The following is a 25,948-nucleotide window of genomic DNA, read 5'->3' on the forward strand; positions in this document are numbered from 1 at the left end:
GCTTATGTTTAGGCTCTATTTAACATCGTCTCCCTGGAATTAGGTCCCTTAATATCGTGTTTTTCTCAGATTTGAAGGGTATATACAGCACACTCATATTTACAACCAATTAGTGCATGAATCATAGTCACCAACGAATTGTCAAATGAAAGTCCTGAAGTGTAACATTTTTAAGGAAAAACCCTGATTTTGATTGAGCCGCCCGTATCAGTTGTCAGCGGAGGAGAAAACGAACGCACCAGCCAGTTTCATCCAACCCGTGGTCTGGGAATGGTTTCTTTGACGATGGTGCCTTCAAGTGTCTCGGGAAACTGAAATGTTAAATAACACAGGTACTATGCCTGGCAACAACAACAAATAAAGACGCGGTATAAACTGTTATAATTCTTTCAAGTTAAGTTGAGTGCCTCTTTTTCTGTCTAACAGCCAGTATACAGATAAAAGGATAGTCCATGGAAATAGCTGGACACTGGTAAGAATGCGGAATAAATGTTTGGAATGGCAAATAAATACAGTTAACCAGACGTTTGTAACCATTGGAGAAATGGGGGTACATTAACTCGAGTTCACATGTAAGTATTTATAGGTCTATTTTACTTAATATTACAATATTTATATTGTATCCTGCTACTTTTGAAACAATTGTGCTCCTTCTCTCCTTCATTTTAGTCATCATATTGTACTTTGTACTCCACTATTTAGACTGAATATCTTAAGTCACTTAAAGTTAATTTGCAACTTTAGATTAATAATGGAAAATATACTATTAATGCAGTGTATAATGCTGATGATCACAGTAATGCATATTTAATAATAATAAAATAACATTCAATTATTCTAAACTAGGCTGATCTACATAATAACTAATTTAGAGTCTTGTACTGAAAGTTGAATTTACGAGGCACACGGGAAGGCAACTGAAGGGGCGGGAACTTTGCGTAAGTGTCCACCATTCTTCAGGTTAAAGCTATATATATATATACAGTCTATGGGTTAAAGCAGTGTGTGAAGAACAGACAGTGTCGTTGTTCAGCCTAAACAAGCCGGTAAAACGTGGCACCAGCCTTTTGTTTGTTATTATATCCGCAGTCCGCAGCACCATGTCCGGCAGCTGGTGGAGCAGTGAGCCGGTGACCCACGGGCTTGTGGCTCTGTTCGCCATGGGGTCCTGGATTTCTGTCAACAGTCTGTGGGTCGAGCTCCCGGTGGTAGTCAACGTGCTGCCCGAAGGTCAGTGATGCAACTTACCTTACCTGACCTTTGGTCTATCACAATTGAGCCCTTATTAATGAATAAAGTCATATAATGTTGACACTTTGCTTTATCATTCATTATCTTTGGCTTCAGTGGGACTTTGGTACAAACATGAGAAGTTAGCGTGTACCAAACGACTACAGCTAGCTACATATTTCATTCAGTCATTCATGTACTCGTGTGATGCAGTATTAAGAATAACTAAATGTAACTGTGTTGAATACAGCATAGCTACGGGTATAACAATATCAATCAATAAATAATAAGAAACAGAATAATGGTAAATCTTTATCCATATTCCAGCTACACAGTAAACTATACCATATAACAATATAATCATATTTTCAATAACACGGAGAGGTCCTTCTGTTGCCTTGAATTAATTGAATTAATTTTGATGTTGCGAATTGTATACTTTTATATGAGATTTTTCTTACAAACTTTTACTTGTAACATTGTGTTTTTTATTCTTACCTTTACATTAGTAAAATATCGGAATACTTCCTCACATCTTATTGTATGTGTCTTGCAAGCTACATTTGAATGTGTTCATGTATGGTAACTACTGGAAATCTTAACTTATATTAAGTAGCAATGTAACAAAAGAAGTAGATGCCTAAAAAAACAGCTGCATGAGTGATTTAAAATAAGTACTTTTTCATGGAAAAGAGAAGTTCAAGTTTGTGTTTTTCATAGCTCCCATTTTCGATCGATTTCGATGTATTGTAACATACAAGAATATATAATATAAACCTATTCCTCATTGCCCTAACTGATAATTGTATCTGCTTTCAGGCTGGAATCTGCCTGCCTATATCTCAGTGCTGATAGCATTTGGGAACATTGGTCCAGTGGCAGTGACCATCACTCACCACTGTGCTCCGGGACGTTTAAACGAACGCATTGTCATCCACTGCATCCAGGCGCTGGCCGTGGTGTCCTCCGCTCTTCTGGCTGTCTTCTGGTCACACACCCTCACAATAGCTGGAGAAGAAAGGTCGCTGCCTTTCCTGCTCTTCACCTTTCTGCTGTCTTTTGTTTGCTGCACGTCCAACGTCACCTTCCTGCCTTTCATGTTTAGTTACCCTCAACAGTATATTCGTACGTTCTTCATCGGTCAGGGCCTCAGTGCCTTGGTCCCTTGTGTTGTGGCCTTAGGGCAAGGCGTTGGCAAGCTGGAGTGTAAAACCGTGAATGGCACAGTGCATCCAGAATATTTAAAAGAGAACTTTCCTGCACAGAACTTCTTCTGGTCTTTGTTTGTCATGCTGTCAATCTCAGCTCTGAGTTTCCAGGCTTTAATGCAAAGACAGGTAAAGTCACAGGAAGATGCACCTGCACTGGAGTCAGAAAATGCAGCAACGGTGAAAAACGGAATGGAATCTGACCTGCTACAGAACGGAGGGACACCGGTGTCTGAGGAGCTGGTGCAGATGGAGGAAGTGCCACAGACATTTTGGACAAAGAGGAACATCTACCTGCTGTCTCTGCTCGCCATCTCAAACGCCCTCACCAACGGCGTGCTGCCCTCTGTGCAGAGCTTCACCTGCTTGCCTTACGGGACCATGACCTTTCACCTCTCTGTCGTCCTCGGCAACTTAGCCAACCCCCTGGCCTGCTTTGTAGCAATGTTTGTTGTTTTAAGGTGAGAAAATGCATCTATTAATTACAAAGTTGGGACTTGATTTTTTTTAAATATTCAGGTACAGTGTTTTGATTAACCCCATGTTTGTTTTCCAGGTCCTCCACTGGTCTCAGCTTCCTGTCTATCGGGGGGATTGCGTTTGCTTCATATCTCATGGCGTTGGCAGCAATCAGCCCCTGTCCTCCACTCCGGGAAAACTCTGCAGGAGCGGCTTTAGTGGTGAGTGGGGATAAATGCCGTTTTTTTTAACACATTTTAGTCTGAAGGAAAGTAAAAGATGAAACACTTACACACACAGAAAACTGTTTCGTTCACCAGCTTCTAATTTAGCCGTTGGAAATGAACACATGTTTTGACTGCCAAAGTTGTGTTTTGTTATTGCTTCATACCTAAAAGATTTATGTATGTAACAAGTTGACTGCAAAAAAAGGCGCACATGTTAATGTTGCAACATTAATACCGAAATGCTGCAAGTAGCACACACACAACCATGGAAACTGTTTCAAGAGGACACTCAGTGATTACTCTAATCACTCAGTGATTACTACGTGTTTTATCTGTTAGTTTTGTTGGAAAATTAAAGTTTTTTTTTGGTGGGATGACATCCAAGTCATGTGAGCAAGGTCATCACTTTTTTTGTTCCCTTGTGGCAATTGCATGCTTCTGCTTCTTGCTGCACGTTTCGGTTGTCTTGCTTTGCATGTGTTGTCAAATGAGTGAATTTGTTTTTCATAATTTGGGGTGTGTTAAACTCCTACAACAACAGCAGGGTATCACACATTTTTTTGAACCTATCAGGATTGAGCAAAAAGGATTCCTGTTCTCATATTAGATCTGACTTAAAGCCTTAGGCGCTTTCACACCGCAGTACTTTTCCCACAAAGGTTCATCAGAACTTAGTTCATGAGCACTCTTTAGTTCTCATGAACTAAGTACAGATCGCGTTCACACCGGAATAAGTCCCTGAGGGAGGATTAGGCAAATGAAGCCGCTGACGTCACTTCTTCTTCTTCTTCTTCTGCTTTGGGTTTACTGGCAGGCCGCAAACCACTTCACGGCGTATACTGCCACCCGAAGTCCCCGGAGTTGGGGACTGGCTTCAGTAGAAGCTGCTGGGACTCCCAGCAGCTTCTACTGAAGCCTTCAGAGTAAATCGCCAGAATGCAGACACCTCATCTCCACCGCTCTCATGTTTTCTTTTGTGTTGCCATAAGTTAGTCTCTCTGCGTTTGTGCGCTGGGCTAATGCTAATGCTAATAATGCTAATGCGAGGATAATAAAATGGCGGCTTCACAAAACTTTTTGGAGTTTTACGGGGCGTGGTTTGCAATCCGCCCAGCCAATCAGAAATAGGAACCTTTTTCTCCCACGAAAGTCCCTGCTCTCTAGCAGGGACAGAAAAAGGGGTAAAAAGGTTCTGATGAACTAATTTTAGTTCTGGATTTTTTTGGTGTGAACGCAACATTTCGGAACTAAAGTGGGAAAAGTACTGCGGTGTGAACGCACCTCTTGTCTGTTTTACCTCCCTGTTCATGTCCCCCACTGATTCCAGCTGCTTGCTTGTGCCCCCTACAGGTCATCTCCTGGATTGTTTTCACCGGCCTCCTCTCATATGTGAAGGTGGCGATCGGGACTTTGCTTCACAACGCGGGTCACTCGGCCCTGCTGTGGTGCGGCATCTCCATCCAGGCCGGCTCACTGATCGGAGCCCTCACCATGTTCCCCCTCATCAACGTCTATCAAGTGTTTGAACAGGGCCGAGATTGCGTGAATAACTGCTGACTGCAGGAGTGAGAAATGTAAGGTTTTATATAGGCTCAATTCCCATTTATACGTAACAGAATGACTACTTTAACACAGTTTTCGCGGCTCCGGAGTGAAGAATCTTCTTTTCTAGTGATGAAGCATCCTCTCCTGAACCAGAGGCATCTGAGCCTGTGACAACATTCCCAGATAATGGACGCTTTGTACGCTGCACATTGGCCAGGGGGAAGTAAAAAGCGTATGATGCCGTTACACCACAAGTGCTTTGTGTGGTGGTTTGAATCCCTCTAGTTGTTTACTGTTGCAAAAACAGCAGCTGATATTTTCACAACACAACAGTCTATGGGAAAAGCTCTTTACTCAGGGACACAATCATTAACTTATTAATTTACATGTGCTGCTCCTAAATATAATTCATAATAAATATTTACACTGTTAGTTGCTTATTCCAGACAAGAAGTATTTTACTTTCATCTTTTTTCAAAATGTTGCCTACCTCTTTGCTTTTCATTCCGTTGAAGCACATGATGCCTTTTTGTCTGGTATACAATTTAGTATTGCTGAAGCCAGCCGTATGAAACGTTCATATATTTGTAATGAAGTTACATAAACAGTTTCATAAATGAAGTGCCATTACTTAGATTTCACGCCAAAAAGATTTTTGCTATGTTAACTTTTCAAAAGAAGGTTCTCGTAATTTGAATTTTCCTTTACACTTGACAATGTTTCATAATGCTTTATATGTTGGAATACTAGTTTATTTACTATTATTTTTGATTGTCATTACTTCCAAATGTACAGTGATGTTGTGTCACCTTAAGGGAACAATAGCTGGCTTTGATGGGGAGTAAAGAGATTCTGTCATCCCAGTCACTAAATTAACAATAATTGATATCTTTGGTACGCATAAATTCCTTGTAAGGTAGTTGTTTCAACTATGCTGCTACAGTAAATCTCATTTAATAACTTCATTAACTCTACAGAAGTTTACAGAGGAAGAATATTTGTTAATGTTTCCTCAACTTTATGATTGCAATCCCATAGAGTAATCCTGCATTTTTTATATATTAATAATCGGTTTAATTCTTTGCCATCTTTAAAAAATGTTTTGAAAGTTAAATTATGTTTTTTATGTATTTTTCTTCGTATCTGGTGATTTTTTGTTGATTTTCTTATTTGAGTTGATATTCAAATGGCTGAAACGTTTATTATGAAGGTTATGGAACAACTTGGAAATAATAAAGATTTGTTGAAATAGTTTTTGTCTTAAAGCTGCAGTATTTGATATATTCTGGCTGTTCCCCTTGTGATCTGGGAAAGGTACAGGATGCACCTTGCTGTCAGCTGTTATCCAGAGCAGGATGCACCTTGCTGTCAGCTGTTATCCAGAGCAGGATGCACCTTGCTGTCAGCTGTTATCCAGAGCAGGATGCACCTTGCTGTCAGCTGTTATCCAGAGCATTAAGGCACAATGCACTGTCAAACCTGAACCACAGTAGAAATAACTGCAGTTCTAAAGAAACTTGACCTGGATTTATTATATCTTGCAGTGTTTAGTGTCTACATTTAGAGCAGGGGTCTAGTTTCAGATTTTGGGACTCGCTGACAGTGTTGGTTAAAAAAACTGTCAAACCCTATTAGTTTACCTATCAATTTCCGGATGCTAATGGAATTAGAATGATGTTATTGGATCCCAAAGACCCTACAAAATTACTTCAAATGAACTATGGCAAATGGCCGACTAATCACATTCTGTGTAGGTGAGCTTTCAAAGTCACCAAATTGCAGATCTGCTGAAGAATATTGGACTAGTTTCCATTTATAAAATGAGAGAATAAATATGTATTTTACTATATATATGAAAATAAAGTATATATTAGGTAAACAAAACAACGTTGTAATATTAAAGGAAAACTTCTGCTTAATTTGTTATAGGTTTTTGAACATGTAAATGGTCTGCAAGGGCCAAAATCTCTGTTTTCCCTCCACAGGTATTCTATCCCAGTAGTGACATCACTGTGTAACACTCGCGCTTCTATTGGCTAGCGCTCCAACACATTGTACTTTATAGGCTTAAAGCGGGACATTTTCGACACATCTCTAAGAGGTTGACCAATCACAACAGAGCTGGCCAGCTAACCAATCAGAGCAGACTGGGCTCTGGTTTCAGACAGAGGGTGAAAAGAGGTGATGCAGCACAGGCAGTATGAGAAACATAAAGAGCTTTTTGAACATTAAAGCATGGAGACATGTCCCAGCAGAGACACTACATACTGATATGAACCTGAAAATGAGCAAAACATGCCCCTTTAAAGAGATAGATTTTAAGATAAATAAGAACAAAATAAAAGTGATATAAATCTTTTTGTCTACGAATATCTAATATAAATTGTTAATTGTAAATTGTTAATCTATTCCTTTTACTTTTCTTATTTCCTTTCTGCTTTAGTTTTTTGTTGCTGTAAATACATGTTTGCACTTTTTTAAAAAGCACTGCTGTAAAAAAAAGTGCTTCATAAAAACATTTAAATTATAAATATAACAATAATTATTGCATTATTATTGTTATTATTATTTGTATTATTATTATCTTTTTTGATTCCTCAGATTATCAATTTAATCATCAGTATCCTTTTGGTAATTAAAACAATAATTGTAATGATTACATAAGGTTATATAGATCCTTTTATTAAATCAAAAATAATTGGATGGAGATTTAAAATAACATGCCTTTGAATCAACTGATGAAACATGTAGTTGTGTAACCGGTAAGCGTAAACACTCATTTTCAGCTCTGCTCCCATGATCCCCTCAGGAATTCTGTAGATTCTTGAATCATCGCAGTCATTCGCCGACTGCCTCAAGGTGAGAAGAGTGCAAACTGGGGGAGGCAATCAGAACATGTGATGTCTTCTGATGACCCTAAAAGTGACTGATGTGAAGGTACTTTAGTTTGAGACAATGATCGGTTAACTAAACATGTGTACATGCTCCCACACCCACTAACCCCAAGGAGGGTTTAATCCCTTGGCGCACACACACACACACACACACACACACACACACACACACACACACACACAAACACACAAACACACAAACACACACACACACACCCACACACACACACACACACGCACACACACACGCACACACACACACCCACACAGACACAGACACACAGTATACTGCACAGGACTTTGGCTTCCTCGTCTGCAGAAAACTTCAAGTCTCTCCACCAAACAGCATGTGAGTATCTGCAGGGGTGCATACCAATATTTTATTTAATAATACTGTAGTGTTTGTGCTACAGGGTAAACTTTGTAATCTATGTACAGAGATTTTATAAGCCACTATATATATATATATATTGTTATATAACGAGCTAAAAACCATGTCTCTGCTTCCAGATCAAACTGAGAATTCTTATTATTTTAGCTTTGAGGACTCTTCTAGCCGTGTATTGTTGATCAAAAACTTCACAGCATGTAGTTTCTTTCACAATAAACAATGCACTAGTCAGATGTTTTCATAGATGATATAATAGTTACCATAGGTGGTCATGTTTCTTGCTGTATGCTTAGTGTTTCAAGCGGGCTTAACATACCCTGAAAAAATGAAAACAACTGAACATAACTTGCACGAAATCTGGCACTTTGCATGTAAAACCTTGAGCATGTGTAGCAAGCTACAGAGATGGAAAAAGTACTCACATCTAGTACTTCATTGTAGGAATACTCTGTTAAAAGTAAAAGTCCTGCATTGCAAATGTTACTCAAGTAAAAGTACATAAGTATTATCATCAAAATATACTTTAAGTACCAGAAGTAGTCATTGTGCAGAGTGACCCATTTCAGAATAATATATATTATTGATCATGAAAGTGTTCTCAAAGCTGGTAAAGGTGCAGCTACTGTAGTTTGAATGACTTTGTATACTGCAGGGTAGCTTGTGAATTTACTCCAGGTGGAACTAAAGTATGATTTAAGAGTCGATTATATTTATAAGTAACTAAAGGTATTAAATAAATGTAGTGGAGAGAAATTAAGTGATTTGAAGTACAAAGTAGCACAACAATTGAAATACTCAAGTAAAGTACAAGTATCTAAATTGTGCTTAAGTACAGTACTTGAGTCAATGTACTTAGTTACTTTTCAGCACTGTTAAGCTCACGTGGCAACTGAGAATCTGCACAACATAAAAGCCGTCCAGGAGACAAGACAGTATAGTACACATTAATCAACTACAGGAGTGAATCACATACTGTACTTTAACGAGTGTTAGCAGCTTCTCATGGTAACACATTAATCTGCGATGCTGAGTTTTCCTTTGACATATGCAACTCTTTTGTAACATGTCGTTTTAATCATTTCAAGACCTTGTCATTCTTTGTTGGTTTACAGTTAACCCAGAAAAAGTATTTAATGTTTAACCATCAGTAGGCCTATTAAACAAAGCATGAATCAAAAATTGTATTTGTCACGTAGGACATTTAAATACTTAACCACGTGCCGTCTGTCGCTTATCTTTATCATAACCAAATATTTGGATGAAACGAGGGCTTACGTATGGTAACCCTTGTTATATAAACACAGGCGCGGAGGTGTGCTATGACGTGGAGGACTCCCCCCTCCTGCCCTAAAGCAGGGGGAAAGAGTCCTCCAGCCCCCTATGGGCCCATGTGCGCGTCACGTCCCCCGGGGCCGGGGGAAAAACGTAAGCGCATTACGCCCGGGGAGGGGGTCAGATGCCCACTGACCCACAGCCCCCCCTCCCTCCTCACCAGTCCTGCGTTGCCCCAGCAAGCACAGACGATGAAAAGGAGCCAGACATGTCCAAGAGATAAAACTTTATGAAGGGGCCTGGCGTTGACCAAGACGCCGCCGTGCATATGTCCTCCACACTCACGCCGTTAAATAAGGCTGTTGACACAGCCATGGCTCGTGTAGAGTGTGCACGGACCCCCGTGGGGAAGGCTCTCCCCGCCTGTCCGTAGGCATGTGCAATGCACTCGCAGAGCCAGCCTGCCAGGCGTTTCTTGGACAGAGCTTTTCCAGTAACCCCACCCCCGAAGCACACAAACAGCTGTTCCGTGCGTCTAAGGGCAGCCGTGTGCTCCACATAATATGCCAGCGCACGCACCGGGCAGAGGAGGTGTAATTTAGCCTCCCTCGCCTCACTATGGGGGGGGAAGATTAAAGCCCCCCAACTGAATAGCCCTCGACCTGAACGCACTCCTTAGGCTCTTAGGCACAAAGGAGGGGTTCGGTCTGAGTGTCGCCCCACTCTGGTCACCCCGGATCATTAAACAACTCGGGTGCACCGATAGAGCGGTTAACTCGGACACTCTCTTGGCTGACGTTAAGGCAAGAAGCAATGCTGTCTTCCACGACAGTGCTTTCAGGGAGGAGAGCTCCAGAGGCTCAAATGGTCCTGTGACCAGAGCCTCGAGCACCAGCGGCAGGTCCCACTGCGGGGCGGAGGCGCGCACTACTGGGCGCAGCCTCCTGCGAGGTTGGCCCAGAGTGGGTAACGCCCCGATTGCACCTGCCTCCTGAGAGATCGCCCCCCAGACTTGGGGGAGCGCCCAGGGCTGGCCCACCTTCATTCGTTGTTGTGTCCCTGGGCAAGACACTCACCCTAAAACCCTAAACCTGTGGTGATTGCCCACAGTACTGAATATATGTAACTCACGTCTAATAAGTGACATGCAGTGGCGAGCCGTGACTTTTATACCTAGGCCCTCTGACCCTCTCTATTTTCCTCCATACCCAAATCTCTAAAAAAGGGGCTGCAACGGATCTGATCAAAACTGATCCAGATTTGAACACTTCTATGTCGTCACAGAAGTGGCGCTACGGCTATTGGGCCAACTCTCCACCTATCAGGGGAATGTGGGGTTGGGCCACGGCCGGCCATTGCCGCTCGAAAGCGCTGGAGACGCTGTAGTACATATGCCAGGCCTGTAAGTGGCGCTGTAGTCTGCCACAAAAGCAGCGAAGAAGACTTCCCGCCCATAGTTACCATGGTTACCCTTCTGTTTATTCTCCGCTGTGGCTTTTTTTCTCCCTCCCAGAGGCAAGTGTTTGCTCCCGCTGCTTTAATTCAATGCAATCCCTCCCCGTCGAGGCAAGCACTGTAATTCTCTCCGGTTAGTCCACCAGCAGATGACAAACACCCACCTCTCCGCCTCTTCCAAGGAACGAGGAGACCGTGCGGCAGAGTTTCAGTTTCAGTTACTTTCGCCGGTCAAGATGTCCGTTAAAGTTTAAATCTTCCGGACAAAATTAGAAAAGTGCCGGTCAAAGGTCTTCTTTGTTATTTATTGAGCTTTAAAACAAATGAATAACGACTCTATATAATATAAACACGGAGGACGGAGATCTCTTTTTCTCCCCCTCTTCTGACAGCCCAGCAGCTGATCAGAGCACGCTCCCCTCTCCTGCAGGGGGGCGTGGTCAGCAGAATCAGACCCGTAGACAGCAAACAACACATAGAGCGAAATGAGGCATGGCTAAAATGCATGATCTGTTTGGTATTTTGAAAACAGAAACGTATAAATATACCTTATATAGGTATGGCCCTATTTAAAATATAGCATGATAGGTCCACTTTAAACACAAAGTCCATCCTCCTGTCCTTTTGGATGAAGCACTTGATGGCGGGGTCATGCAGCTGATCCTTTGCCACTCCAGTTTATCATTGTAACTCAATCTTGAAAATGACTCGGTTAATAATTTCGCAACGATGTCATCACTATCACTGAAATGAGCCATCATGAACGAACTTATGCTAATCAGAAATCTATCGATCAGAAATCTATCGATTAGATTTATGATTAGAAAATAATAAAAGTAGGGTAGACATGTGGATATTATCTGGCTGAACAAAACGTGCATTTATCTAACAGGTTCGTTTTCCACAGACCTTATTTCCAGCTATTACATCCATGAGAAATCCCATTGCTTTTCTGTCGAGGGAACCCGAGCGCAGCTTACTTCTGGGTTTTAGGACGCATCACTGCACCACTTGCATAAACCTCACAGCGGGCGGAACTTGTCATAAAGTCCGCGAAAATAAAGCCCACTCATTTAGAGGGAAGATATGATTGGTCAATTGTACTGTCATTTGACATTACTCTCTCATTGAGTTACTATAGCTGGCCCTCTGTGAATGTACAGAGGGACCAACAAGCTCTCCCGTCTTCACAGTAACTCGCAGAGACGGCATTTAACCCTTCACATTCCAACAGAAACTGAACAGGCAGATTCGAAGGATTTATTTATTTGGAAATGTTATTTTAAATACAATTAAATCAAGTTATTTTGGTAAAACTAATGAAAAATGTAAGAAAAAAAAATATTAAAAAAAATATTTAAAGGTGGGGTAGGTCATTTTGGAGAAACCAGCTCGAGATCGCTAAAATTTGAAAATACACGACCGGAGAAAATCTGCCACTTCCTTATAGAGCCCCGCCTCCAACACACACGAACGCGCACATGACCAATGAGGGCACGAGATAAGTTTGTGCACAGATGGAAGGCTGACAGGCAGGTTGGCCATCCAGTTATTTTAGCCGGGCCGGCTCAAATGATTGGTCGTACTTTTTACAGTACTACGGCTTCCACAGATGACATTTTTTTATGGATTTTTTGTCAAAGCACTTAAGATATTCATTGCTATCGGGATGTTAAGAGCATTCCATGGAATATAACAAAAAGTGTATCTCGAGCCGGTTTCTCAAACTTACCTACCCCACCTTTAAAACAAAATGTTTTTTTTTTTAAGTTTTCAAATATTATTTTTTTTTACAAAGCAAAAATGCATAAAACACTATCTGAATATCAATGTTCAGCTTGAGCTAAAATGTCTGTTGTTTGCAAGACAGGTGTACAGCCATGCTAGCAGCTATGGGGTTTGTGCAAAGAGACAGTCTTAAAGGTGGGGTAGGTCATTTTGGAGAAACCGGCTCGAGTGCGCTGGAATTTGAAAATACACAGCCGGAAAAAATCTGCCACTTCCTTACAGAGCCCCTCCTCCAACACACACGAACGCGCACATGACCAATGAGGGCACGAGATAAGTTTGTGCACAGGTGGAAGGCTGACAGGCAGGTAGGCCATCCAGTTATTTTAGCCGGGCCGGCTAAAATGATTGGTCGTGCTTTTTACAGTACTACGGCTTCCACAGATTAAAAATTGTTATGTTTTTTTTGTCAAAGCACTTAATATATTCATTGCTATCGGGATGTTAAGAGCATTCCATGGAATATAACAAAAAGTGTATCTCGTGCCAGTTTCTCAAACTTACCTACCCCACCTTCTTAAAGCTAAACTGAAAATATGAATATATTGATATAAATAAACATCTGTAAAGTTTACCACATTATTGCCTTCTATAGTAAACAGCTCAAATATTATAAATTGCTTTGGGAAATGGAACAAAATGAAAATATATAATATCAAATGCTCTTTTATTAAAGAAATTAAACATTGAACTGAACATGAAAGGCACCAATAAAAAAAAGAATACTTATTACATTACAAGTGCAGTTACATACATTTACTCTCCTTCAACTTACTTAAAGAATCCAGAGGGTAATATTGCAAATATTAGCACAGCAAAATGAAAGGAGAAATCCCAGGGAAAGACACCACACACACTTTCAGAGGGTCATTAGTGACGAGAAAGACAATTGTTATGGGTCTACACATTATTCTGCAGTAAACCAAGTACACATTGTGGCGTTAAGGTCATTTGATTAACACGTTTGGGGTGAAACTAATGTGAAATGTTGCATTTCCTTCCTTTCCTTCTTCCCTTCTTCTCAGTAACACACCTCCAACATGTCCCTCCTCACACACCTGTTGGCGTGTTTGTTCGGGATGGGCTCCTGGGTCTCCATCAACGGCCTGTGGGTGGAGCTGCCCCTGATCGTGCCCCAGATCCCGGAGGGTTGGTACCTGCCCTCGTACCTCTCCGTCCTCATCCAGATGGCCAACATCGGGCCTCTCTTCGTCACCCTGATGCACCGCTTCCGGCCCGGCGCCCTGAACGAAGCAGCCGTCATATATCTGATCATCGGGGTGGGCACCGTGGCAACCTTCCTGATGGGATTCTTCTGGAAGGAGACCGTCGTTGTAGGGGGGGTTCCTCGCAGTGTAGCCCTCCTGGTCCTGACCTTCTTCCTGGCGACTGTAGACTGCACTTCCTCCGTCACCTTCCTGCCCTTCATGATGCGCCTGAAGAGTCAGTACCTGACCACGTACTACATCGGGGAGGGGGTGAGCGGCCTGCTACCTGCTCTGGTGGCTCTGATCCAGGGGGTGGGAGTGGTCCACTGCATAAACAGCACTCAGTCTCTGAACCACACCATGAACTCCTCCAGCTCTGTGACCCTTGACTTCCGGGCCGAGTACCAGCCAGCTAACTTCTCAGCGGAGGTGTTTTTCTTCTTCCTCAGTGCCATGATGCTGGTGTGCCTGCTGGCGTTCCTGATGCTAAACTACCACCCATCTGTGGCCAGGGAGCACCCCAGTGGTCGAGTGAAGGAGAAATCTCAGAGGAACAGGAAGTGGGCGGAGGAGAAGCCCATGATGGATCCATTCAGACCCGAAAACACGAAGCGCAGGAGCGGCTTCGGGGCAGGGTCCTACAGCTGGGCGCAGGTGGTTTATATCTTTGTGGTCCTGGCCTGGGTCAACGCTCTGACCAACGTGGTGCTCCCCTCGGTGCAGTCCTACTCCTGCCTGCCGTACGGGAACAACGCCTATCACCTGTCTTCCACCATGGCTGCTGTGGCAAACCCTCTCGCCTGCTTGATCGCAATGTTCTTCCCTATAAGGTCAGTGTGCTCTTTCATAAAATAAATAAACCAAATAAATCCATTACATTTACATTGCTCAAAATCACAAAATTGTCTTTTGTTTTCAATCTGGACAGCTGTTACACTGTTTGTATTTCAAAGAAAGTACTCAAAATAGCAAAATACTTTATGTTTATAGTATGCTTTTTTTAAATTTGTTTAAATGTGGACATACTGTGTTCAACTTTAATATGATTTTAAAAAAAAGTGTATGATTATATGTATAAGATATATTTAATAAGGTTTCAGTGCAAAATGCATATAATGGATTATATATTATTTTTAAAATGTGTTCAGTACCAAGGAAACAGGTTGTTATTGAAAAAAGACTGAAATATTGTCATAGCGTTGGTCAGATCTCTGGTATTAAGAAAAATCATGTAAAATAAATGATAGCAGACTTTGTGTACATAACCCGATAGAAGAATTCAATTGTTTGGATGAGAAGGTGAAATAATGAATAATATGTAATTCTCTGACAACATTAATTTGAACTTTAACTATTTGTCAATAAGCTTGTCCTTTCTTAATTTAGATCTGTGACATCTCATAACATTTCCAACGTGTGGTTTCAGATCCCTGCTGTTGATGGGAGCGCTCACAGTGACAGGAAGTGGAGTTGGAGTGTATATAATGGCCATGGCAGTGCTGAGCCCATGCCCACTGCTGGTTAATGAAACCTCAGGGGGGGTCATCATGGTGAGTCAAGCTGCTTTAACTTGTGTGTGAATCTAACTAAGAAACCACATGGGCATACAAAGAGTATTTTTGAGGTTTCTAACTCAGTTTTCCCTCCACAGGTGTTGGCCTGGATCCTGTTTATCCTCACTCTGTCCTATGTGAAGGTGATCATCGGTGTGATCCTGCGCGACGAGGGCCACAGCGCCCTGGTGTGGTGTGGAGCGGGGGTGCAGCTGGGCTCTCTGCTGGGGGCTGTCACCATGATTCCAGTGGTCAACGTGTACTACTTTTTCTCATCAGGGGACCCATGCAACACAAAATGCCCCTGAATGAAGAAGTGATGAGAAGAGACTGGAGGCGGATTCGGTAAAGACACACCCTTATTGGATCCAAGATACTCAATGGAGGCAATCTCTAAACGCTTTTTTTTCCTTTTTATTAACATGATTGACCTACTTTGAAACATCTGAATTTCCCATTTAAGTAGTACTGTGGCCAAAGCAAGCATAAATTAGTTATGCCTTGATTATGCTGCCGTAGACAAGAGGAAACGTTTGCAGATGTACAGAAGATACTCACTTGCAAGTAGTAGTCTTGCTTTCAAACCCTAATAATATGCCCTCAACTTCATGTAAATAAAGTGTAAAAATGTACTAATACAATTTAAATAACTAAATGTACTAACTTACTTTATTACCCAATCTGAAAAAACATTGGACAGGAAGTGGAAGACAATGTTTTGTATTTTGTAAAGTAACTAAAGCTATTAGACAAATGTAATGGAGAAAAAAGTACAATTTCTGCCTTTGAAATGTCGTGGAGTAAAATACATAGAAAACAATAAAATAGGAATACTTGTAGTCAGGGCCGTCCCTCCCTACAGGCCGATCATGCAGGCTGCATGGGGCCTCACATTGCGCAGGGGGCCTCGCGCAGGGGGCCTCGGCTTATTTTTTCATTTAATTTCAAACCTTTATTTATCCAGGTGTATCCCATTGAGATCATTGATCTCTTTTTCAAGGGAGACCTGCTCAAGTAGGTTCCACATGAAACATAAAAACATAAACAGAACAACAAAAAGGACATCATACAGTATCATTACAGGGATTACAATTTACATAACTATCCACATGAACAGGTACCAACAGCTTCCGATTGAGTAGCATCCAACCGAGCTTTAAAAACATTTAGTGGCACCAGATTGCTCAGTTTCCATTTCAATTGCAGACTATTCCAAGACAGTGGAGCTGCGCATCTAAAAGCTATCTTCCCTAAGACAGTCCTAGCAGTTGGCACATTTAATAAAACCACAGCATGCGATCTCAGGCAGTAGCTACTTACAATTCGCCGTGAGATCAGGGAGCAGATGTAATGATGTTATGAGCTCGGCTTGTGCGCAGTTCTCAGCGCAGTTCCCCCCCGCTGACACGCGAGAGTGAGAGCTGACAAGGGGAGCACGTCTGTAACCCGACACCGTTGCAATGAATCGACATCTGATCAATAACGGCTTTGATACGGTCACTAGTGCAGGTGAAGAGATGTCAGCGATATTTACCATTTACCTCACTGTATAAAAAAGTAACTGTGTTGATAATAATAATAAACAGGAATTATGTTTGCGGAGTACTTTGTTTCCAAAACATTTGTTTCACTCCTGTTGGCTGGGGGGGGGGCATCATCTCACAATGTCGCTTGGGGCCCCAAGTTGGCCAGGGACGGCCATGCTTGTAGTAGTTCTAGAATTGATCACATTGAATTAAGAAAAAAGCATGGGGCAATTCTCTATTTTAGTTTTGAAGAAAACTTTAAAAAAACAAACATAGAAGCATAATTGCTATTCCAAGCTTTACATTATACTCATTTGTATGTACTGGTCTTATTTTTCGACCATATGGACTGACCGTTTATCTAGTCTAAAGTGTAATTTCCGTGTTCTGGTCAACCGGGCAGTGTGATAAAAATTAACAATATCTGTTACAAAACATCTGTTACAATAACAACAAAAAAAGACATGTATTGAAACGATAATAATCAAGCGGGCACATTATTGTTTTTTCTACATGTGCTTTAATCATATTTATTGAGACGACATAACAGTATAAATATATAATTTCAACATTACTAAAATACTTACACAAACTGGACAATCAGGTATCACAACATGTTCTTATTCTCTTCCTAAAGATTGTTATTAAGTACAATAAGGTATAAATAGATCATATTTTGGTGGATTACATGGAAAACACACATTGTTAAATAGTCAGGTGGCAGCCCGTGCCTACCCTTAGTGTTTTCTTGTGGCCAAAACATGAGAAACAGCCCACACACAGATTGACGGTATACAAAGGTATGAAGACGGACATAATGATCATCATATTTAGTATATTCAAATCAAGAAGAGTCTAAGTTTCTGCCCCACACACTATCCCCCTGCCTAAAACCATGAATATATAAAAAAAAAAAACCTGTATACAGCGACATAGGCGGGGTCCCGTTCATTCCTATAATGAACGGGGCCCATGAATAGTTGCTCTGTGGCGCGTGAAGCTCAAAATGGTGCGACTGTAGATTTCAAAAAGGATATCCAATGTGCACATCATTGTTCTGAAGTACAGCCTCTGATCTCCCTCTCTCGTCTCATCATTTAACAAACCTTTAGACCCTAATCATTTAAAAATAAGGGCTATAAAAGTGTTCTGGGAAGTTAATTTAGCTATAAAATTAATATATTGATTAACAGTGGTCTCTTCACTGTGAAAGTCTTTTTGGGCCCAAATTACGTTACAGAAGAGCGCCAAATTTGCTTTGGCGCTCTTCCTGGGGCATCGCCTGAAACGCCTCCATTGGACTCCTTTGTTTACTTACGTAACATAATGACATAACTATTAATCACTTGCGCTTCTATTGGCTAGCGCTCCAAGACATTGTACGTGATAGGCTCTGGTTTCAGACAGAGGTTGAAAAGAGATGCTGCAGCACAGGCAGTATGAGAAAATAAAAAGACCTGTGTGAACCAAATACAAAATATGAAACTGAAAATTAGCATAATGTCCTCTTTAAAAGTCTATTAGATAATGTCTTCAATCAAAATTTTTTTTTTTTTAAGAACACAGATGAGTTGCATGCAGGTATATCAGCCTTAAAGTGGACCTATCATGCCATATTTGAATAATATAGTGTAGGACCATACCTATATAAGGCATATTTATACTTTTTTTTTTTCAAAATACCAAACAGATCATGCATTTTAGCCATGCCTCATTTTGCTCAATTTGACATTTTTTAGCTCTGTTTTTGCAAGGGCAGATTATGTGAGAACAGCACCACCTACAGGCCTGGCATATGTACTACAGCGTCTCCAGCGCTTTCGAACGGCAATGGCCGTGGCTGTCTCCTCCTGATTGGTGGAGTTGGCCCAATAGCCGTAGCGCCACCGTCCTGACGTCAGGACAGTGTTCAAATCTGGATCAGTTTTTATCAGATCCGTTGCAGCCCCTTTTTCAGAGATTTGGGTATGGAGGAAAATAGAGAGGGTTGTGTTTTCTGACACTTGCTGAGTTCCCTGGAACACCGGGGACACATATTCATGTATAAAAGACGTACAAAAGTGCATTTTGCATGATAGGTCCCCTTTAAATTAAAATCAAGTGGCTTTCTGTTCACACTTAAAGAAGGGAAACAGCTTCCTTTGAGTGTAGAGATAACACACTGGATGCACAACACTCGCAGCAGACAGCAACACTAAACATATAGGCATAACTATACAATGATGGTTTCCTTCATTAACCATCTTATACCATTGTGTTGAAGCAACTCCAATGTAAAAGAACAGGGCGATGGAGGAAGTGGCACAGATTGTTCTAAAGGCTCTCTTCTTGGCCGGATGCAGCTGGTCTCTCCCCTGACCGGACCTCCTCAGCACATTCACAGTGTGGAAGCTGCACCACACTATTATTGGAATCATCACCATCATCACGCCGCAAGGAATCATTTCGATAACTTCGTTTTTGGAATGGAAAACTCTGACCAGAGCAGTGGGCACAGAAAACCACCACACTGTGGCGGAACAAATCTCCCTGTATCTGTACTTCTTGAGCAGAGGATAAGATGTGGGGTGAATGACAGCAACATACCTCTCCAGGCAAATAAAAGTCAAACTCATTGGCCCTCCGATTAGTACATACACAAACAAAAAATAGAGGACGAGTTGATGCTGTTTTGGCAGAAAATGAAGGACACATAAATGCAAGATGGAAATCAGGTACTGCATGTTGTGGAAGAGAGCTAAATTACAGTTTAGGATGGAGGTCTTCCTGGATGTGAAGGTGACCAACAGAAGTTTGACGATCACTGGCTGTCCAATGAGAAGACACACAATGTCGATCAGACCGAGAAGCACAAGATGAAATTTTCCGACCACACAGGGGAAGTCATCTTTGGTGGAGTTGCCTGTGATCAGAGCTGTACAAGGACAACATTATCTGTATCTGTTTAACCAACAAAATGATTCCATGTATTCATATAGAACACTGGACATGGTTTACAAAGGGAATAGAGTTAAATCGGATAAATTGTCAATTTTTTTAACCTAATAAATATGAATGCAATGCCATTTTTGGGCCTGTAAAGCTTGACATTGATTTGATTTGTGGCCGTATTATCTTCATCCTAGAATTTTAAACTATCCAAATCCCACCATCCCTTTTGCACTGAACTTTTAGAAACTGAATAATCTGTTAAACCTGTGGCTGATACACATTGACTATGCATCATATCAACTGATTTACATTGCAGTATTGTTTCCTTACAGGTTCTAAGGTGCATTGGGAATGGCAGCAGCCTGCGACTAAAGAATTAAGTGATGCATTTTCAAAAATGTGAAGTAAATAAAACAACCACAGTGATATAAATTGAAATCTGTGATTTTCCAAATAATGTATTTGGATGGAAATGATTACCTGAGATATTGCTGAAGGGCCTCTCCATGTCACCAGAGATATTCCCAGAGCTAAAGAAAAACATCAGGAAGAAGCTGCTGATGGACGTGAAAATGGCTGTGTGTTTATTTTTTAACATAAAATAATAAAAGGAACAAAACAGGGAGAACAACATTCTTAATGCCTATAAATACAACTTTTTTACAGAAGTAAAATGTATTTACTATCATGAACAAGACCAAATAAATCAGATCATTGCAATACAATAAAGAACATTCTTACTTTATCCTTCATTTCAGTAAAATAAGAATAACAGCAATGTACTAACACATTTCTTTGTTTTTAAAAGGAAGGTTTTACAAGAGACTTGATCAAATACACTTTTGTATATTAAGATACTTTACAGGATTTTATTTCCAATTGAAAAAAGTGTTTGGTCTCTGTAACAAAATAATAGCGTATATAGTAAACATTGAAATTAAGATTAGATATTAACCATCTTCAGTTACTTTTAGCTGTCAATAAATCATACAATTAGAAAGAAGTTGACATGAAGACAGAGCTTACCAGGTGTGTTCAGCAGCTTCTCGCCAGTTACCAAAGAATGACCTGTGAAATAGTTGAATAGCTGATTTTCCTAATGGAGTTATGACAGGTGCGGGGCAGACAGGCAAAACCAGCAAACTGTGATCCCGTCACGCCATGATTTCCATATCAGCACGTGTTTCTGTCTCGGCTGTGACATAATACAGTATGGAGAAATAAATCTAAAAAACCTACAGTAAACTAATAAGTGTTTGTCAGCTCTGAACCATTCAATGTGTAACAATCCAGCAGGACCCCTGCAGACCACAGGGTGTCAGTGTGCCCTGCAACACAACCTCCACCAGTGAGGAGGACAACCAGGATCACATCATAAACAGGTTTGTGAGATAGTTATGTAAAGCAGGTTCTTTATTTTTAACACTTTACAGTCTTCTCAGTGATCTTTCTCATGTGTGTTTGAATAACATTGACTGTGCAACAACAGGATTCAGAATTCTCAAGGAGGGACTTAAACATCCAGCACACTTTTACACAAAATTCTAATTCCACATATGTTTAGAGTTTGAATAACTTAGTGTGAATAACTACTATACCTTGTCGACTTAAACTTCGAAAGCACCCTATAGTGTAAGATGTATCAGGTATTTGTTCATTCAGCGTTTGATGTGCTTTTTTGAACGATAAGAACATTAGAAAGCTGACTCTTACCTTGCTTTGTATGCTAGATGCAACATGCAAAACCACTGGTATTGGCCTTCAACATAAACTCCTGCCGTGCAGCTAGGACTCTGCCCGCAGAAGATATTTCCACACGAACAAATCGATATTTGTTTGTTATTATCATTGTCTGTATTTGGGTAAACATGAAATGGATTTAAATTCTGAAATCGGTGGTTGATACATAGGCCTACATCATGTTACATCCTATAAGGATGAATATCGACTGTAACACAAGGTGTGACGACCCCTCCACACCACTAGAGGTTCTGTTCAGGCTCTGTGCTGCCTGTTGCAGGTTCCAGTGGGGGGGGGGGATGGATGTATAATAAGAGTGGGGCCGGCATTGGCTGATGAGATCCACCTGGGCCCAGTGATGCTTAAAGATAGGCCTTTGAGATTTCCCCCCCTCTCTCATTTCTCTCACACTCCCCATGTGAGCCTCCCAGCCTGTGTTTGCTTATTTGTGCTTTTTTAAATAAACGATTGTTATATATTCATACCCCAATCTCGACTCCCAGGCATTGAAAGAAAAAAGTTGATGATGTCCTTCTGCATAAATAGCCATGTGCTTGTGTTTGTTGCAGAGAGAGTGTGTAGGAAAAATGTACTTTTTATTAGATTGGGGTCCATTAATGGGCCATTGAAATAATGGACCTTTGTTTTCAGGATAATGGGCAGTTGGATAAATGGGCTTTCGTTCCAATGGGTCCGTTTCTTTGTCTGGGGTCAAATAATGGGCCATAGGGATACTGGTTTTTGTGTACATTCTAAAAGGCAGTTGCACACATTGCATCTTCGGGACACTTTTTTGGTTTGTGGTCAAGTAATGGCCCATCGAAATTATTTACATTTGCATTTGGATAATGGGAATGCACCATCAGAATAATGGCTGATTGTTTTTAGGATAACGGGCAGACGGACAAATATGGTTATGATCCAACGGGGCTTTTCAAAAGAAAATTGGGTCAAATAATGGGCCATTGGCACATGGGTTTTATGATTTTACTATATTGGTCAGTTGCACAAATGGAGCATCAGACCAATGGGACCATTTTTGGATAGCGATATATTAATAGGCCATCAGAAAAATGTAAGTTTGTTTTCAGGGAAATGGGCAGTTCCAGTGGGATTGTTTTTTAGATTGGGGTCAAATAATGTGCCATTGGAATATGGGTTTATATTTTCAGTATTATGGGAAGTGGAACAAATGACATTTTTGGTTGAATGGGACATTTTTTGGATTGAGGTACAGTAATGGGCCAGAATAATGAACATTTGTTTTCAGCAAAATGGGTAGTTGGACAAATGGGCTTTTGGTCCAATTGGACTTTTTTTGGAATGGGGTCTTTTGACCCTCCACAATACTTAGAATTTATTTTAAGAAATGACTGATGAAGCCAATCATGGCTTTTTTCCTGAATAATAACTAGCTTATTTTCTCTATTTGTGCTTTCCAGAATAACCTACATCCCCAACGCAAAGTATATATTGATTGGTTTTATGTTCTCTCTATGAAACAGATTATTCAGATATAAGAGATGAAGCTTATTTATTGACAAATACACAAAATAGGTCACAAAGCAGAATGACGAGTTGTAGACTTACAATAACCCCCTCTGTAAACGTATCAGTATGGCTTCAGTTACAAGGATTAAGACTCATAAATACATATAAAAACTTGAAACTAAATGTGTAAGCCCATTAAGTTTTACTACAAGAGTACAAACAAATGAGTAGATAAACCACATTATGTAGGTAACCATGTAAAAGAGGCTGTCAGATTAACATGAAGAAACAGAGCACATGCTACGAGAATAAATATGAAAATACAAAAACCTTAAAAGAATTTATATATTCGTATTGCTGTGTATTGTTAAGTATTCTTTGGATTGGAGATGTATTTGAGAGACTACAGGCAGATTGCATAGCTTCCAGGGAAATGTCAAACTTTAAAAAAACGTTTTCTCCAGAGATCATGTTGTTTTTAAGTCAAAATGTAAAAATAACTCAATATTCTGTGACTACTACACACAATTTATTTAACCAGGAATTGTTATTAAGTGAATTAATTGACAGTAACTTTATAAACTACAATTAAAACCATACCACAGGTGTAGTGGTTAAGTGCCAATTGTTGGTTTACACAAAATGTATTCAATTGTGTTAACCGTAGCCTCATTTTTACAATCAAATAATGCAAACCAAATATAATTTAAAGTGAAATGATGCAGCTTTCGAAAGAAAAAATGCAAAGTTGAAAATTTGACGAATAAAACGTAACCTTTAATCAATACACTGTGGTGTTCATTGCTACAGCTTCTCCTGGTCTAGTACGACCAATATGGCTTTTGGTGGCTCGTCTCTATTTGTGCTACTGTTAAACTTTCTTTCATCATTTAATATTACTTTACGATTACCATTTGTCGCGACTTTTCAGGAAAAGTAACATTATCTTTATAAATTGTTCTCAAGTTGAACGTGTGTCGCCAAACTAAGGCCACATCTTTCCAGTCAAAAAGGCACTTCTCTTTTAAATTGTCCCTCTGTAAAGCCAGATATGCAAACTGAAGCATGGCAGATACTGTATATACAAATAACGTAACTCACAGGCACTGAATCATTTACAAACTGCAGCAAAAAAGACATTTCAAAATGTTTTGGTCCTCTAAAGCATACGTTGCTGTGGGGTGGCGGGTTTGGTTGCTATACTCAATGTACAAAAAAAGTCAGTCATGTGCTAATTTCTGAGTAAAGGCATAATTATGTAAGAAAAACAAGGCACACGTTGGACCCTGGTCATCTGGACATTTACATTTGTTCTCTTTGCATTTCCTTTTGATGCTTCCAGCACGCTGTAGTCCAAGCATGAAAAGCACAATGTCAAATATTATTTGGTGTTTCCCTTTATTTTTGTTTCCCGCGTCAGTTTCGTGGGAAACTACGCGTGGCTGTGGACGGTGATGCTCGACAGGTCGTTCCTGATGATCTCATTGACTGTGGATGAAAAGAGAGGAAAGGATGGTGAGTAATTATGACCTGACCATGCTGGGTTTAAGCATGTACAGTACAATGTAACATTACAAATCTTTTAAGGCCTTAAAAAAAGTTGTTAACCTCCAGCTGGTGATAGGTTGACATGAACACAATGTTTTTTTCCAAACTTAAGCTGTGGTTTTTTTCAACCAGCTTTCAGCTTAAGCAACTTAATATTGCATTGATAGATTTTTAAGAAACACAACAAGCTTTGAACAAGTGTTGTGTATTTTCTCAAGAAAGAGTTTCCTCGCAGGAAAAGGCATCAGACCTGTAATACAATCTATTGCAGTAGGAAGCCTCATGCAGACCCAGATACATATGTTTTTATTAATCACCACTCAATACAAGATATAGACATACATTCATATACTATAAGTCACTGACTTTTGTAATTATATTATTAAATGTATTAAAAAGGGATAGACCATCACCATCAACAATATGTTGAATAAAAAAAAACGTATTTTACTTTGGATGAAAAAAAAGAAGCTGTAATTAAACGTGTAACCCGATGCTGATTTTGTATGTTAGCAAAGATGCTAATTTACACATATAGCAGAAAGGGAGGAACATTAGCATTTGTTTGAAGTTTCTGACCAAATAAAGTCCAATAATGACTCTCCTTTTATTCCTGTTTTGGGGGACACATGTTGTTCTTGAGTTGGTCAATTTTCGACTTTGATAACCAACTAGTCGCTAACTTTGTCGGTTAGCCATTTGCTAGCGAGCAGGTAGTGTACAGTGGGTTTATCAGATTATCAGATCAGTGGTGAGTCGGAAGAAAAACATTAAAGTTACAAAACGTAACACAAAAAACCATAACCTGAAATTTTACACATTTATTTGATTGTAATACAAACATATGTATTTAAGGATAGCTTTAAAGTAGCATGCCTCACAACGCTCTGAGCTCTGTAGACACTGTTACTCCTCTGAGCCAACCTAATAGAATCAGTGTTTATCTGATTTCCCCAGACCTCTTTTTGTTGCATCAAGAGAGATGATGCAACCTCCTGCTGTCCCTCAAGGATCCAGGTGCACTTGTTTATCTGTTTTGATCAGCTGTGCTCTCCAGCTGACGGATGGGGGAAGAGCGGGGATCCAAGAGCAACAGAGCAGAATAACTGAAGCCTAACCAGGACAAATACAAAATATCACGTACTGACAAGAGAAAAAGGAGGAATCATGTTTTCTTTACACACTTAAGGAGATTCAGCAGGCTCATTTTGTAAAACAGTTCTTATCTGTGAGCTTATTTATTACTCTTAGAGATAGTCTGCACATTCCCTGCCTCTCTAATCAGCCTCCAGGTTCAGATCAGGCCCGTTTCAGCTCTCACAGGGATGAGAAATGTGAGAGGAAGGGGGAACACCCCTGGCTGGGTCCGGCCTCTGAGAACCGGAGCCAGCCGGGCCGAGGAAGGAATTCCCTCTGACTGGACGCGGCCTTGGAAACCTGAGATTTCCCTCCACACAATGGAAATACTCCTTTTGTGTTTGT

General features: G+C 40.5%; 3 protein-coding genes across 4 annotated transcripts in view; 2 read left to right on the forward strand and 1 right to left on the reverse strand.

The window, feature by feature from the left end:
- Positions 1–930: 930 nt before the first annotated feature.
- On the forward strand, positions 931–5,138 carry slc52a2 (solute carrier family 52 member 2). The gene is made up of 5 exons (XM_034125008.1): positions 931–938; positions 1,090–1,230; positions 2,050–2,899; positions 2,995–3,118; positions 4,475–5,138. Exons 2-5 carry the CDS (start codon positions 1,101–1,103, stop codon positions 4,679–4,681), a joined length of 1,311 nt encoding a protein of 436 aa, XP_033980899.1. The 5' UTR covers positions 931–938; positions 1,090–1,100; the 3' UTR covers positions 4,682–5,138.
- A 2,698-nt stretch (positions 5,139–7,836) lies between these two features.
- Positions 7,837–20,229, forward strand: si:ch73-196l6.5 (riboflavin transporter 2). Of its 2 annotated transcripts, XM_034125010.1 has the most exons (5): positions 7,837–7,912; positions 13,495–14,507; positions 15,104–15,227; positions 15,329–15,575; positions 20,020–20,229. In XM_034125010.1, exons 2-4 carry the CDS (start codon positions 13,510–13,512, stop codon positions 15,536–15,538), a joined length of 1,332 nt encoding a protein of 443 aa, XP_033980901.1. In that variant the 5' UTR covers positions 7,837–7,912; positions 13,495–13,509; the 3' UTR covers positions 15,539–15,575; positions 20,020–20,229. The 2 variants fall into 2 exon arrangements, with proteins under 2 accessions (XP_033980901.1, XP_033980900.1); XM_034125009.1 differs by lacking the exon at positions 20,020–20,229 and having other exon boundaries at positions 15,329–16,050.
- A 2,715-nt stretch (positions 20,230–22,944) lies between these two features.
- nfatc1 (nuclear factor of activated T cells 1) overlaps positions 22,945–25,948 on the reverse strand; it is a 44,945-nt gene continuing 41,941 nt past the window's right edge. The window contains 1 exon segment of the mRNA XM_034125011.1: positions 22,945–24,406. Within this exon segment, the coding sequence (XP_033980902.1) occupies positions 24,351–24,406 (56 nt within the window). The 3' untranslated portion in view covers positions 22,945–24,350.

Source organism: Trematomus bernacchii, unplaced genomic scaffold, assembly GCF_902827165.1.
Source record: "Trematomus bernacchii unplaced genomic scaffold, fTreBer1.1, whole genome shotgun sequence".
Lineage (NCBI taxonomy): Eukaryota > Metazoa > Chordata > Actinopteri > Perciformes > Nototheniidae > Trematomus > Trematomus bernacchii.

What these genes read in the sequence shown, in the direction of transcription:
- slc52a2 (XM_034125008.1), top strand. Translation starts at nt 1,101, where the DNA reads ATGTCCGGCAGCTGGTGGAGCAGTGAGCCGGTGACCCACGGGCTTGTG. An exon ending in AGTCAACGTGCTGCCCGAAG is followed by an intron (nt 1,231 to 2,049) that starts GTCAGTGATGCA and finishes ATCTGCTTTCAG; the next exon opens with GCTGGAATCTGCCTGCCTAT. An exon ending in GCAATGTTTGTTGTTTTAAG is followed by an intron (nt 2,900 to 2,994) that starts GTGAGAAAATGC and finishes TTTGTTTTCCAG; the next exon opens with GTCCTCCACTGGTCTCAGCT.
- si:ch73-196l6.5 (XM_034125010.1), top strand. Translation starts at nt 13,510, where the DNA reads ATGTCCCTCCTCACACACCTGTTGGCGTGTTTGTTCGGGATGGGCTCC. An exon ending in GCAATGTTCTTCCCTATAAG is followed by an intron (nt 14,508 to 15,103) that starts GTCAGTGTGCTC and finishes GTGTGGTTTCAG; the next exon opens with ATCCCTGCTGTTGATGGGAG. An exon ending in CCTCAGGGGGGGTCATCATG is followed by an intron (nt 15,228 to 15,328) that starts GTGAGTCAAGCT and finishes TTCCCTCCACAG; the next exon opens with GTGTTGGCCTGGATCCTGTT.